Source organism: Urocitellus parryii, chromosome 1 (assembly GCF_045843805.1).
Source record: "Urocitellus parryii isolate mUroPar1 chromosome 1, mUroPar1.hap1, whole genome shotgun sequence".
NCBI lineage: Eukaryota > Metazoa > Chordata > Mammalia > Rodentia > Sciuridae > Urocitellus > Urocitellus parryii.
In genome coordinates, this window is record NC_135531.1 from 222,127,907 (window position 1) to 222,144,078 (window position 16,172).

At 37.0% G+C, this 16,172-nt stretch overlaps 1 protein-coding gene across 2 annotated transcripts in view; it reads left to right on the forward strand.

The window, feature by feature from the left end:
• Cers6 (ceramide synthase 6) overlaps positions 1–16,172 on the forward strand; it is a 273,609-nt gene that overhangs the window by 207,084 nt on the left and 50,353 nt on the right. For both annotated transcript variants that reach the window (XM_026389568.2, XM_026389569.2), the window contains exon 6: positions 335–427. In XM_026389568.2, the coding sequence (XP_026245353.1) occupies positions 335–427 (93 nt within the window). The remainder of the gene's footprint in view (positions 1–334; positions 428–16,172) is intronic.

A 16,172-nucleotide genomic window follows, 5' to 3' on the forward strand; every position in this document is an offset into this window, starting at 1 on the left:
ATACATTAGAATATTTTTTTCAGATTGCCTAAGGAATTTTCAGTTACTCATGTGAAAGAACCATAAATGCTATTATTAAACTGAATAATGAATTTGATATCAAATATTCATGCTAATTAATGCTTTTGGGCTTTAAGATGAAATGAAAATAATGCCAGAGAACTGTGGATTAGAGGCACCCTTAAAAGCTCCATTATCACAAAGAGAATAAGCAGGAATTGCATTCATAAGGCATAGAACCCTGTTACTTTTCAGCACTGAGTTTGAGATGTTTGGCATACAGATTGGGTTCCTTATTAACTATTAATCTTTTCCTTTTTTCTTTCATCCTCAGCCACTCACAACTGACCTTCACTACTATTACATCTTGGAGCTGTCATTTTATTGGTCTTTAATGTTTTCCCAGTTCACTGATATCAAAAGGAAGGTAAGAGTGGTTATGTTGTAAAGTGCTTGTAGACGTGCATCTTGAATAGCTCTTGGCAGGTGGCTGTAGAGTCTCAAAAGCATTCACCTTTGTTCTCCTGGTAGTGCTAGGTTAGCAGTACTCTCTGCATTATTACAAAAATGTTTCTGTGTTTGTTTGTGCTGTTTTGTATTTTGTTTCCTTTGCCCCTTCACTCTTCCCAAAAAAACGCAGTGTTCTCTTACCTATGAAAAAATATAGCAATTGAATCCTGATGGCAGTAATTTTCTCTCAGTCTTATCCCCAAGTCCCTGTTTTCCAATTTAAATGAGAAGAAAATTCCTTTTGACTCCTGGAAAACAGTAAAGTTTCAGTGTTTCCAGCCCTGCAGAATTAATGCTCTAATAAAAGGGTTATCAAAATATGCCTAAAAAATGCAACATTCCTAAATGAACAATAGTGGTATTTCACCCTCTCTCCACTAGAGTCTCCTGTGCTGAGAGTACCCATGGCCACCTGACTGTTAAATCCACTCACTCCAACTCCCATCCTACCAGCTTCTGGGCAGAATTTGTGCTTTGGGCTGTTTGCTGTTTATTTTTTTCATAAAACTGTTTTCTCAAGATTCCCACACTTGGATCAGACCTTCATAGTTTTCTTGCCTTCATTTTAATGCCCCTATTTGGTTCTAGACCCAAATTGTAGGATTATTGAGCTTATATTTTCCATCATGTCCAACAATAACCCATGTGCCAGAAATTCCCAAATGATTCTCTTCTAATCAGATTTTCTTTGGGTCCACACTTCCTCATCTCTGCTCACAAAGAATAATATTATGTTCTTTTTGTTTATTATATTACTTAATCCTTGCAACAACTCCGATTCCAGTTTGGTTATTTTTTATTTATCTTCATTTTATGAATCAGGAAACTGAACCTTACATGCAAAATGTTCCCAACTGCAAACACAATCTCTCTCCAAATAGCCCTTCTAACCGACAGTCATGGAAACTGGGAAGGTTTTCTTTGTTCTCCTCTATTCCTACTCCCTTAATATCACTGACACACTTAGTTTGAGCCCTCTCTGCATTTATAGAGTCTATTATAATAGCCGCCTTGTTCTAAAATTGTCAATCTTATCTGCCTGCTGCCTCAGAGTTATATTTCTTAAACCTTCAAGACAAAGCCCAAACTACTTGGGGTAATATTCAAGATTATAAACAGTATGACTCAAATCTACCTCTCCCACTTATCATCCATTTCTCCATACACATAGGATTTAGCTACAAATATCTTCTCACCATTGTTTAGGCACATTAAGTTTTTCCTGTGCATCTCTGTTTTTGTTGCTGCTGTTGTTCCAATATATTAAATTTCTTTGTGCATCTCCTCTGTTTTATGGGTTAAACCGTTACTCAGTTGAAACTCATAGACTCCTATTTTCTTTTATTTATTTATTTGTTTGTTTGTTTGTTTTTTATAAGACTCTGTCTATGGCTAGAGTATACCCTATTTTCTCTTTGTCACTAACAAGATATAACCAAAATTAGCCTCTTTTTTGATAACTTATTCTGTTTCAAGATTTTTGATTACCTTTTTTATTTAGTTGATAAGAGTATCCTACACTTATTGTGTTATATTTTGACAGTATGATGACCTGCCTCTCTCCTTTCAGTAGACCTGAAGGGTAAAGAGCAATGTCTTAGTTCATTTGAGCTGCTATAACAAAATACATAGGCTATTCAGTTGACAAGCAACAGAAATCAGCTGGGGATGTAATTCATTGTTAGAACACTTGCCTAGCCAGCCCAAGGCTCTGGGTTTGACACCAAGCACTACAAAAGAAAAACAAATTTCTGATATAAACAGTAGAAATCTATTTTTCATAGTTCTAGAAGGTAAGAAGTCCAAGATCAAGGCAGCAACAGATTCATTATCTGGTGAGAGTTCCACTTTCTCATAGATGGCACCTTCTCACTATGCCCTTAAATGGTAAAAGGGGCAAAACAAATTTCTGGGACATTCTTTTTTTTTCCTATTAATTTTATTTATTTATTTTTATTTGTTCTTTTTAGTTATGCATAGCAATAGAATGTATTTTGACATATTTGAGATGTTCTTTAAAGCCACTAATTCATCCATAAGGGCTCCTCCCAAAAGACCCCACTCCAAATACTACTATTTTAGGAATTAAGATTTCAACATATGACTTTGGGAGAAAACAAACAATTCAGCCTATAGGAAGCAGGATATGCTTATCTTTGTATTGCTTGTGGCTATCAAAGTACCTGCTTATGGTAGGATTAATAAGTCCAGGAATAAATGAATCAGTTCCTTTGCAAACAGCATTGTATGTTATGATGGAGCATAATACTGTAATGTATCATTTTGGTTTGTTCAGTAATCTGCTAAATTGCAAAATGGTGTCTGAGTGGCAGCTGACAAGCACTTAGGAGTCTATGGTCTAGAGCCTGAGTCTCTTTTCCCCAGCTCTTCTACATCTCAGCCACAGCAGCTTTCTTGGCTGACAAAAAGCTACCTTTCCTGACTTTTATGGCTGCGAGGCCTTAGTATGGTATAGGTATCTGACTGTCAGAAAAAGTAGATGGTCCCTTTCAAGATGAGCCTTGGCAAAGTAGAAGATTCATTGACATCTACAATTTGTGCTCCCTATATTCTTTGCACCAAACACTCTGGGCCAGTTTCTGGAAACATTTAAACATCCTTCAGTGATGATATGCCAGCTCAATCTCCTCTGTTTTATGGGTAAAACCATAAAACCATTATTCAGTTGAAACTCATAGACTCCTGTTTTCTTTTTTTAATTTATTTGTGTGTGTGGTGTTGGGGATTGAACCCAGGGCCTTGTGCATGCAAGGCAAGAACCAACTATTTTCTATGTGTCTGGTAGAAAATCGATACATGGTGAGTTTATGTAAGTTTCTCAAGAACATGTAATGTGGGAATGAATTGGAATCCAAGTTTACCAAAGCCCTAGAATTCACTCTTAGATTAGACTTTTATAACTCATTACCATTTTGTTGATTCCCCTTTGCTTGATGAGAATTAGGGATGCTACACAAAATCAAAGAGATTGATTAAAGCAAGAGTAGCTGTTCTTGTCTTCCAAAAACTGTGAGCCAGCAGAACTCAGGGAAGCTTCATTACTTTAAGCCAAATGACCATTATCTCACTAATTTCCATTGGAGGATTACTTTTAATGGTTGAAGTGCATCATTTTGTGTGATTTTTCACATATTTAGCACAAGTATAGAAAACACCTATAAAAAAGATAATTTTACAGTGAGGTTTGTAGAACTGATTCTAGGCCTGTGTGTTGTCAGTGTTTACAAATTTTATGTATATATTGATACAATGTGTGTGTGTGTATGTATATGTATATGTGTATATATATATGTATGTATATGAATATATACATGTGTATATATAAACACACACACACACACACACAATATACACACATTTTTTTTCCCTAAGTCTGCTCTAGTAGCTTGTTTTAGCTGTCTAGCACCCTTCTCTTCTTCTGTTGGTCAGAGTATTTTTGTATGTTCCTGGTACAGTTGGCTTATTCTTACTTCTTGCACAAAATGGAAATGAGGTCACTATCAGATGTGCTTATTAGTTGGCACAGGTTTTGATAAGAAAGACCTTTACCATATTGCCATCTGGCATTAGAGCACTGTGGTTCTTGTGTTTCCGGTCATATCTTGCTGACTGACCCCATGGGTCCTTGGTCACCCTGTCCTCATTACACTCCCACCTGGAGAATCTGCTGTTCCAGCCATCAGTGACAATTTATGGTGTGTTCTGTCTGCCAGATACACTCTCCATCTTCTATGCTGGAACTATTAATTGCACCTCCTAAAAACAGCCTGTTTCTTAATCATGAAATAGGGATGTTTGAAGATACTCCTTGGTAATATGTTATGGAAACTAACTTCTGAAGGCTATTCATGAGACTGTTAAAAGAAGGGTTATCAAAATGCTTCTTAGGCTCCCCTACTAAGCAGTAAGCTTGAATGGCTATATTCAAATAGAGATCAGGATTTATAAACACTGGATCCAGATGCATGCTTCAGACTCTTGAATCAGTATATAAATGAGGTTTAGAAATCAAAATTTTTGACTGAATGGTTTCATGAATCTTTATGAAATTGCTTTCCTATTCACCAACTCTTCTCCTTTTTCCACCATTGGAAAAAAAAATATTTCCACAAAGAATCTGGGAGTTAAAAATAAAGGAAGAACCTTTCATACCATTGTTGACAGAGCACACAACCTCTTGCTCTTTACCAAAGCTGGTACTTATTTGGTCAGTGAGGCTGAATATATTAATCTTTCCAGGCTTATGATTAAATATGGTATGCCACCAAAATATGTAAGCTTTTTAAAGAAAATTTTCCTTTTTTCTTCTTCCCCCATTCCTTTCTTCTACCCTTTCTTTCTTCTTTTATTAAAAAAAAGGTATCTTCCTAATACAATATTTTCTTGGTGTTCAATGATATTTGAAACATCTTTTTTCAAAACTTTTATTGTTGTTAAAATTCTGTGCTGTAACATCTGCTCACAATGAGCATTTCTCCTGCACATATAAATTTTCTGAGGAAAGCTAATACACATTCTTGTATTGGGCTCAGAACAGCTTGCTTATGTCTAAAACTTGTGTCCCCTTTAACAAAGCTGCTCTCTGGCTCCAAGGCCTGGGCCCTGGGCCAGTGGGTCCTGCTCATATTCAGGAAAGCATCCTTGGCAGTGTTCCAGGGCCTGGTTGGCAAAGTCAGCTTGTTGCTTTCTTGGTCTTTAACCTGAGAAAAACACCCCCATCATGCCAAAGATTCCTGACAGAGAGGTATGATGATTAAGTTTAGCAAGAAACTTATTTACAGATTTTTGTCTACTCTCTGATTACTTTTGATAGACAATAGCTGGTGCCTACCATTGTGAGTGCTTTCAGCTGCCTTTTGGAGCCAGGCCATGGCCCAGATCTTTAGGGTAAAGGAAAATGCATTCTTTAATACTCTTACAAGGATGCAAGCTGGTGTCGGTTTAAATGAAATAATGTACATAAAACTATCTAGTACAATGCTTGACAAATAGAACTTAGAGAAGTACCTGGCAATTAATGATCAAAATTTGAATCAAAGCCTATAGTAAAACAATCAAACCTAAAACTAGTGCTCACAGATTTTCTTTTTCATTTTTAACCTATTAAAATTAACAAAATTACTATGAAGAACTAACTTGAGGTTGCCAATCCTTTACTTAGTAAGGAAATGGTTAAAAGCACCTACCCTTTCTCACCACTAATTCGTAAAGGAAAGGATATATTTAACAAAAGAAAAGAAGGAAGGATATCTTATAAGGGACAATGCTTTAAATTGTAATCATTTAAAGTTTTATTTTTCTTATTTTGTCCTAGGCTAGGGAAGACATTATTATGGGTAGTATGGTTTAGAGGTTAAAATCATAGACTCTGGCCAGGTGTGGTGGCGGGTGCCTGTAATCCCAGCAACTTGGGAGGCTGAGTCTCGCTAAATTACATAGTGAGACTCTAAGGGGCTGGGCTTGTCACTTAGTGGTAAAGCACCCTTGGGTTCAATACCCAGAACCAAAAAATAAAAAAGTCATGAAATCTGGAATCCACCTATCTTCTCAGTTCAGTATCACTCCTAATTTGGTGTGACCTTAAGTGAGTTTCTTTACCTCTCTGTGCTAATCAAAAAAGTGAAGTTTCAGTTTGCTTATCCAAAAAAAAATGAAGTTCATATAATATAACCTACCTTGTGGGAGTGCTCAGTGCATGTTATTTGTGCAGCCACCAGGTGTGGCCAGCTCTGCATCCTCTAGCACATCTAGGATTGTAACACACCCCTTTTTGTGATTGAATGGAACCATCTGACTAGTAGTCTGTGAACACAGCTGATTTATGTCACTTAATTGCTGGTGTGATACCCTCTAGGGGTTTCACTTTCTCTCCAGTACAGTGACTAAGTTTGACATAGAGGCTGCTTCATTGTCCTGGGTCCCTGGGTGACTTGAATAAGCAGACCCTCTCTTCACTTCGCTCCCAACCCTTGATAACACATAGTAAGTCAGTCATTTTAAACAACTAAGATTCTGAAGACTTTGGTATTCCCTCCTAACCCAGTTTATCCTGACTGGTGCAGCTATTATGAATAATATGGCTAATTATCATTTCCTAGAATCATGTCTGGAAATTAATTGTTCAGATTAGCATTTCTCAAGGTGTGGCCTCTGAATCCTTGGAGATCATAGAGACCTTTTCAGGAGGTCACCAATTATAGCATTTTCATTATAGCACGAGATGGCATTCCCTTTGCTCACTGAGTGAAAATCTGCAGTGAGTGTGTGAAGGTAGCAGTGAGTAAAACAATCAAAACTAATGAGACTGCTGGCGGCACTGAGTTGCACAAGTAGTCTTTGTGTTCTTCAACGCCACACACTTGCAGGAAGAAAAGAACATCAGTTTCACTTGAGAATGTTCTTGATGGAGGATTTGGAAGTGTTAGTTGTATTAAATCTCTGTTTAAAACGTGACCATGTGATGGAATGGGAAGTGGGCACAAAGGACTTGTGATGGCATCACAGTGCACAGTGGCATCCTGGGAAAGTCCTGATGAGCTTATTTCTTTGCATTGTGAGCTGAACAGGCTCCCTGTTTTTTATAGGATTCCATTCTTACTTGAAAGAATGGCCAGCAAACTACGCTATTCCAGCTTGTGTCATTGCAGGCATTTTCATGAATATGTGCAAAGTGAGTTCATCTAGTTATTTGAGTAAAGCAAATGACAAGCTATTTCTTCAAGAGAAATCTTAAACTTTCAGGCAAAAATTATATGTTTGGAAAACTTGTATCTACCAGGGAGAGTTTGAGAGCATCTCAATACTTGAATGTTTCTGTTGAGATTCGTAGTTTTATTAGAAAATGTGATTTTTAAAAAATATTGTATAACAAAATATATCATGAACTCAGTTAACCATTATTTTCCAAATGACTAGTGCACAATGTGATAAAAAATCACATGTGAGCAAAAAGTACCTTGAAGCACAAGACAGACCAATGGATTTTAGTGGAATAGAATGTAAAGTGTATTGATAGGGTTCTAGATTCCACACTAAACTCATCTTTGAGAATATCTGACTTGTCAAATTTTGGTACAGCATCAGAGAAGAATATTCATGACTATTCAAAAGAGGTATTAAGGGCTGAGAATATAGCTCAGTTGGTAGACTGCTTGCCTCACATGCACAAGGCCCTTGGTTGAATCCCTGGCACAATAACAATAACAACAAAAGGTATTAAGGTACTTCTCCTTTTTCTAACCATGTATCTGTGTGGTACTGGTTTTCTGTAAAGTGCTTCAACCAAAATGACATCTGGCAACAAATTGAATGTATATGCAGTTGTGAGAATCCAACTCTCACGTATTAAGCAAGAGATATGCAATAATATGAAACTGCACAACTCTAGTCACCATTGTTTTTTGTTATTTTGGAAAATATAGCTATCTTTCATTATTTGTTGACATATAATAAAATTTGTTCTTATTAATACCAGTTTTTAAATATTTAGTTTCTCAGTTCTAACATGTCATATGGTAAATACTGATAGACCCACATAAATACTCTTTGGTGTCTTCAATGATTTTCAAGAATATAAAGTGTTTCTACAGACCCAGATATGTGAGAACCACTAACCCTCACATGGTATCAGCAAGTCCTTTCTCTGCTGGAAAAGCTAACATCACAGCAGGTGACATTGGCCATTCTGAGTGAGGTAGGGACTGAGGTAGGACTCTGGGTAACCTTGGGGCTCTACTTATCCACAAGGTCAGCATGCCACTTAACCTCTCTCTCACAGATGTGCGAAGCTGCTCTTTCACATGTCTGCTTGTGATTTGAGTCGAAATGTTGGGCCTTTGAATAAGCTGAGGTTTCTTCTGAGGTGGGCAGTTCTGGCTCTCGGCCTCTATCCCATTTCTCTATCTCTACCGGGCCTTCAGAATCTAAGTGGGAAGAGGAGGCAGCACATTTTAATAAGCTACCATCTGTGATCAAAAGCATCTCAATCCGTGCTGTGGGGAGGCTAGTGGGAGAAGAGTAGAACACTATTATCTGGAGAAGAAATGTGTTTTATGGAACACTTTGTAGGGTTTGATTCAGAGGCTGCCTTCCATAATGGCTTACTCTGGCAAACATCCATGTGTCTTGCCAGAGAGGCTCATAAGCACCATTAGATCTCACAGCCAGGGAGCTGACCACCGACACACACTTGGTCACACACTGCTGTTCCCACTGTGCAGTACAGCGGGAGCCAGTGTACAGCAGAGGATAGCAGCATTGCTGCAGTACCGAGGGACCCACACGCTGGGACCCAGCAGCCTGCTTTTCTAGAGCTCTGGGTCCCTAAGTCTAGGGCTTCAGGAGTCCTACTCTCTTGGGAGGTGCCACTGACCCTTGGGGCATTTCCCTTTCAGCTGGGAGGTTCCATTATCCATATGCCTCTGGGAGCTTCCGCTCTAGTCTTCACAGAATTCTTTGGGGGGGGGGGGAATTTAACTTTTTATAGCTCTAAATGTCCTCTTAGAATCCTGAACTCCCTCTGTTTTCGTCCACATAAATACCAACAAACCTTCTCTGCTTCTCTTTGGTCTCCTAAGAGGTGCCTCTCCCCCTCAAGGCCAATCCTTGCACTTTGACTCTTGATCCACATCTCTTCTTTTTCTGGTCATCAGACTTTCATTTATTTGTGTTTTCCGAAATGCGGCCATCCTCCTTCCTGGGGTCATCTTTCCATATAGTTTTGTTTCTGAGAAGTGGCAACTTTGGTAGTTAGGAGCCTGAACTCTGAGGAGTCACACAGAACTGGATTCAGATCCAACCCTGGCCTTTGTCACTCTGTGACTTTGGAAAAGCTGTTTAGTGTCTCTGTGCCTCTGTTTCCGTATAAGATGTAGTTAATCTGGTACTTGCTTTATGTTGGTGTGAAGAATCAACTACAGTGTCCGAGCCCTTGGTGCATGAAAATTAGTAGGCAAAATAAAGGGAGTTTTCCGGGTGCTCAAGCGGTCGTGCGGCTTGGAGGAAGGAAAAGGCATTCCAGCTAGGGAAAAATGTGTGGCCAGAGATCTGTGTGGAGGCAAAAGAAGCTTCCAGTGAATTCTACAGCTAGAATTCTGAGCACTTGTTGGAGATGGAGGTGGGGAGCTCGTCAGCTAAAGGAAAAGGAAGATAAGGCTGATGAGGATAATAAGAGTCCTCTGAACTCCTCCTGACAACTTGCGGCACCAGCCCAAGCTAAGTGACCTGAAGAAGACTTTTTCCATCTTCCATTTATAGCAAAAAATTGAGTCCTTGATTGCCTATTGTCATTTGGGGCCTCCAGAACTTGGCAGTTCAAGTGAGTATGATGGCTTTTGTGTCCTGCAGAAGCTCTATTTTCTTTGAGCACAGGCTGCCCCCTACTGATCTTCTTGGCTGCTTTCACTCCGAAGGGTTTTCTAGATCTCATAAGGTGTTCCATGCCTTTGTCCCCAGGGATTACTGCAAAAAAAACTGGAAGGTTAAGTCTGTTAAACCCCATATCACTTGTCATTTTGACATGGAATGCAGGTTAAATGTCTCAGAAGTGACCTTTCCCATTAAAAGCTCTACAGGTTAGTGTGACTAGGCCAGTGGGAGTGAACAGAGCCCAGAAGGTCCACTTGACCCCAGGCTACTATGATGTAGTATGAGGGTTATATGGTATGAAACTTCTGAGGACTTAAAGTTAAATGAGAAAAATGATATAATATGTATAATTTAAAATAGCTACGTGATTTGCAAGCAGAGTGTGTTTGGAGAGCATGCATTTGATAAGGGAGAAGAAGGAAAATAGGAAGGATGGATGATTCAGAAGTATTGCAAATCAAGCACCACGCTCTGGCCAGTCCCACCAGAAGTGATTGGTGACTCTATCATATCGTTTACTATTGTACAAATAAATTTTTATTGCAGCATTTTCCATGGTAAAAAATCAATTAAAGATTAAATATTAACTAAATAATCTACAGTAGACAAGATTTTGAGTTCTTGATCTTGAAACAGGACCATAAATGTTGCACAGGAGAAAAATTGGGTAAACACTGCTTACCCCATGGTTCTGTTTTATTTATATCTGTTTGTAAAAGCCATAAAGTAATGGCACATTTAGCAGCAGAGAAAGTAATATTGAATCCAATCAGTTTTTGCTTTTAGAAGTTAGTGAAAAAACTCTCTGCCTTTCAAATTATCATAGTGTTGTAGTTGTAATTGATCGTGAGACTTTTGATGGTGATAGCTACCAGAACTCTTTATAATTTGTTTGAACTTTGAGGGTAATATTTAATGGGTTTCAGAATAGCCATGAAATTTAAATCTCTTATACATCCTTTGTCAGAAGAAAATGTGGTGAAGTTGGCCATGAAACTACACAATTGCCACGTGTCAGGTACCATGATTAAGTTTCCTATAATATATCCTCTGATGTGACTCTGAAACCCTGGGGTCATAAAGCTTTTCTGTTAAGGGCCAGATCATATTTTAAACTTGTGGGACTTGTACTCATGGTTACAACTGTTCAACTTTGCCACTGTAGCAAAAACACTGCCATAGACAAAGTGGGGGGTGGGAGTGTTCCAATAAAACTTTATTTACAAACACAAATTTGGCCCTTTGCCTGTTTCTTCTCTGAAGTGGACATTTGTGCACATTTGGTGAACAGTGGGGATGTCAGATTTAAGAAAGGCTGGTAGAAATACTTAAATCACATCAGTATATGTTTTTAAATCATTTTCATGATAACCATAGTAGTTGAAAAATCTTTAACCAATTAATTTCTAAGCACATATGGTTATTAGAATGATATCTATGCATGACAGTTATCTCCTTCAAGGATGTAAATATGTATTCATTTAGTCTAGAGGTAGAAAACATTTATCTATTGGAAAAAGAGTTGGAATAAATTTTATTCTACATATAGTTTGAAAGAGGTTTTAATTTAAATTCATAGGTTGAATTTAAGAGAAGGAAATAATTGACTTATTTCTGACAGAACTCCTGCATTTTGTAATTGAACAAACGTTTTCCAAATAAGTCACACTTTTTTCATTCTTTTACAAATCTTGCCACAGATATTTACCCTATAATACATAGGCTATATGTGAGAATAAAAGTGAATTTAAGTTAAAGGGTTTCATTTGGTTTGTTTTTGTTTTTGCTGTGCTGGGAATTGAACCCAGCTCCTTGAGCATGCTGGGGCAAGTGCTCTTCTACTGAGCCATATCCCCAGCCTTTATTATTGTTGTTGTTGTTGTACTTTTATTTTGAGACAGGCTCTCATTAAGCTGCCCATTCTGGCTCCAAACTTTTGATTCTCCTGCCTCAGCCTCCCTAGTAGCTGGGATTACAGGCATGTACTTCCACACCTGGCTTCAGTTTTCAAGTCTTATTTTATTTGAAATATCTTTTTTGAATGGTCCACTTAACCAATTCTTTTTATGGTTAGCCAATATCAAGGCCAGTTAAAACATAGCACCAGATAGATGGTAGACAATTCAGATACTCAAGAATTTATGTCATACAATGCTCAATAAAAGAAAGATTTTTCTTTTGATTTGATTTTCCTCAAATTATTTAAAGTGAGGTAATTCTGAATCAACTGATTTCTTTAGTCATCTTAAATATACTTCATTTTAGTCATTGTCTCAAGACCTATACAATTTTTTTAGTCTCTTGTTTCTTTATTATATTTTGTTTTAACCAAATTGTTAAAGCTTTAGAACTTGTGCTACTAATTAGTTACTTTAGAAATCTTCTGAAGCCAAGACGAAGCAGCCTATTATACTGTTATGAATTTCTGGCACTATATTTTTTTTGCTTTAGTAATTTATTTAGTTTACAACATTATTTTTTAACATTAAGATTTATTAGTTTTTGGCCAGGCTCAGTGGCACACGCCTGTAATCCCAGTAGTTTGGGAGACTGAGGCAGGAGGATTGTGATTTCAAAGCTAGCCTCATCAATTTAGTGAGGCATTAAGCAACTCAGTGAGATCCTGTCTCTAAATAAAATACAAAATAGGGCTGGGGATGTGGCTCAGTGGTTGAGTGCCCCTGATTTCATTCCCCAGTATCAAAAAAAAAAAGATTTATTAGTTTTCTATTTAGGTTTTTTGTTTTTGTTTTTTTGAAGGGTTCTTTATATTCACACTGTTAATAGAACTTTAGGTACCCAACTCCAAAGGTTATATACCTATTATATTTTCGTATTGCTCAATGAAAAAGCTGTCTAACTATGGTCATTCCTGGTATTTGTAACATTTGTTTGAAATCTTCACCATCTTCATGTGTGTTTATATTTGTTCTGGAATAGAGATGGTACCCAAGTGGCCACCTCCTTTGTACACTGCTAATTTACATGCTTAAGTTTACTTCCTGCATAGCCAGCCATCCTACTTCTAACGCCTAGATTGCAAAATACCAAGAGAAAGGAAAACTGCATGTTATTGATCTCTGGAAAGAACAACCTATAACTGTTAAAAGTCATACAAACACTTATATGTTTTAAAGGTTTAAGGAGAAAAACTATTTAAAAAAAAAAAGATCGAGGGACTTCTTTTATTATTACATTTACCATAAAATTAAATCATCTTTAAGCGTTGGTTCTGTCCTTCTGTTTCCTAGAAAGTTTGAATATCTGTTGTTTGGCTAACCTGGTCCTAAGAATCTGGTTTCTATTTATTTGAGGTAGATTACACGTTTTACTTATATGCATTAAATTTTATTAAATCAGGAAAGTGATACATTTCATTGTATCTGAGAGAGAAGAGCCTTTTCTTTGCTTTGCACTTAAGTAATATTTCATATTCTTCACCATCTGTGCCCATCTAAATTATCCATCAATTACAATCTTGGTGGTCTTACTCCTTTTATAAGGATACTTAGAAATGTTTTTCTCCTGGAAAGATTACTCCCAAAAGAGACTATATAAAACTATGAATACTTTATCTAACAGATGATAATTTAAGGGAAAAAAATTCTTGTTTAAAGTGTGTATTTTTTTTTAATGAGGAATGGGTAAATTTTGTTTTCATGAAGGCATGTACATTCAGATGAATCTGTGGTGCCTCCTAGGTAGATCTGAATCTCAAAGTCTCTCCAGGGCTTGGGAGCATATCTGTAGAAGCTCATACCTATACCTTAATGAGAGACTGATCCCTACAGCCCTTTGGTGCTATTTTATTGTGCTAAAAGTCCCCGGGAAGACCAGAATTAAAGATGTCAATTCTCCTTTTAACAGTTGGGGATAGAGCCCTAAGAGCTAGACTTTTACTTGTGCCTAGGAGTTTGTGGCCTGGAAGCCATACTGAACAGACTAAGCAACCATTCCAGATTTCCTAAATTCTGTTTGGAAGTATAATAAGGAAAATAATAGTCCAGTCTTACCAGGTTTTGATATTAAAATGGATGGCTCACCCTTGAATTATTTTATTTCAAACTTTTCCTGAGTTTGAATTAAAACCACATCTGATTTTTTTTTCTTTCCCATTTCTAATAATTAGCATAGGAGCAACCATGGAAACTGGGGCTGATGGCCAGGTGAACACCTGGCAGGTAACAGAAGGAGGCTTTGATGCTGATTGTGAACACACCTAGAAACAACTTGGCAAAGGAGAAGGAATTTGGGATACACCGAAGCAGGAACCAGGACAGACTTAGGGATCAATAGTGAATTTGAGGGCCCAAAAAAAAAAAAAAAATAGCAACCTCTTCGCTTAATTCCTGCTACAGAAATGCAGGAAAACATTTTCAACCTAAAATGCTGATATGCTTTCAGCCAGGCCTGTGTCTGCATATGCGCTGGTCACTTTCAGCAGTTACAAATATGAGGATGGAAGTCTTCTACCTTGCATTGATAAAAATCCAAATTGACAATTTATTTAAAAACTGCCATTTGGACCACATTCAGTGCCTACTCAATGTGTCAGGGTAGAAGGTTGTGAGTAACACATATAAAATGACTGGGTGGTTATATGAAAGGTATTTCATTGTATCTAAAGCTTTCTGAAACAGAAATGTAAAAGTCCAAATCAATTATTCCTGCTTTTTTTCATATTTATGCAGATATGACTGAAATGAAAATCAGTCTTCTGCTATGGGCATAATGGAACCTCACAGTAATAAAAACACTTTCTAGGACCAGCGGAAGTATATGCAAAAATCTTCTTTATAATACAAACTTTTTCTGAAAAACAAGACTTTGGTTTTTAAAGGAGCCTTGCTATTATCAAGGGCATTGTGTTACTATTGGCATTTCTATCAGATATGAATTAGGAAACTTAATTATAAAATGATCCTAATCCTCCATGTTTTAATCAATTTATATTTATTCATTTATTTTTTAAAAAACCTCTTTTCAGAGCCACGAGCAATCATTGAAGGCTGAATAATGGGAAATTGGAGAGCATTGCTCTGCTTAGGTTCTCAGCTGGTTAGACCTCAAATTCTGTTTTAAGCACGAGCAAATATAAGTTAACTGAACCATTGAATTAAACACTGTATGTTTTAATTCAGTTGTATTTAGGAAAGTTATAAAATATCAGTTGAAACATCAAGTAGCTACACTTTTTTCTCAGCAGCACATGGAACCTTCTCAAAAATAGACCATATACTATGTCACAGGGCAACTCTTAGACAATACAAAGGGGTAGAGATAATACCATGCATCTTATCTGATCATAATGGAATGAAACTGAAAATCAATGATAAAAGAAGAAAGGAAAAATCAAGCATCACCTGGAGAATGAACAATAGGTTGCTGAGTGATCAATGGGTTTTAGAAGACATCAAGGAGGAAATTAAAAAATTCCTAGAGTTAAATGAAAACATAGACACAACATATCGGAATCTATGGGACACATTGAAAGCAGTTCTAAGAGGAAAATTCATTGCTTGGAGTTCATTCCTCAAAAAAAGAAAAAACCAACAAATAAATGATCTCATACTTCATCTCAAAATCCTAGAAAAAGAAGAGCAAAACAACAGCAAAAGAAGTAGAAGGCAAGAAATAATTAAAATCAGAGCTGAAATTAATGAAATTGAAACAAAAGAAACAATTGAAAAAATTGACAAAACTAAAAGCTGGTTATTTGAAAAAATAAATAAAATTGACAGACCCTTAGCCATGCTAACGAAGAGAAGAAGAGAGAGAACTCAAATTACTAGCATACGGGATGAAAAAGGCAATATCACAACAGACACTTCAGAAATACAGAAGATAATCAGAAATTACTTTGAATCCTTATACTCCAATAAAATAGAAGATAGTGAAGGCATAGATAAATTCCTTGAGTCCTATGATCTGCCCAGATTGAGCCAGGAGGATATAGACAACCTAAACAGACCAATAACAATAGAGGAAATAGAAGAAACCATCAAAAGACTACCAACTAAGAAAAGCCCAGGACCGGATGGGTATACAGCAGAGTTTTACAAAACCTTTAAAGAGGAACTAACACCAATACTTTTCAAGCTATTTCAGGAAATAGAAAAAGAGGGAGAACTTCCAAATTCATTCTACGAGGCCAACATCACCCTGATTCCGAAACCAGACAAAGACACTTCAAAGAAGGAAAACTACAGACCAATATCTCTAATGAACCTTGACGCAAAAATCCTCAATAAAATTCTGGCGAATCGGATTCAAAT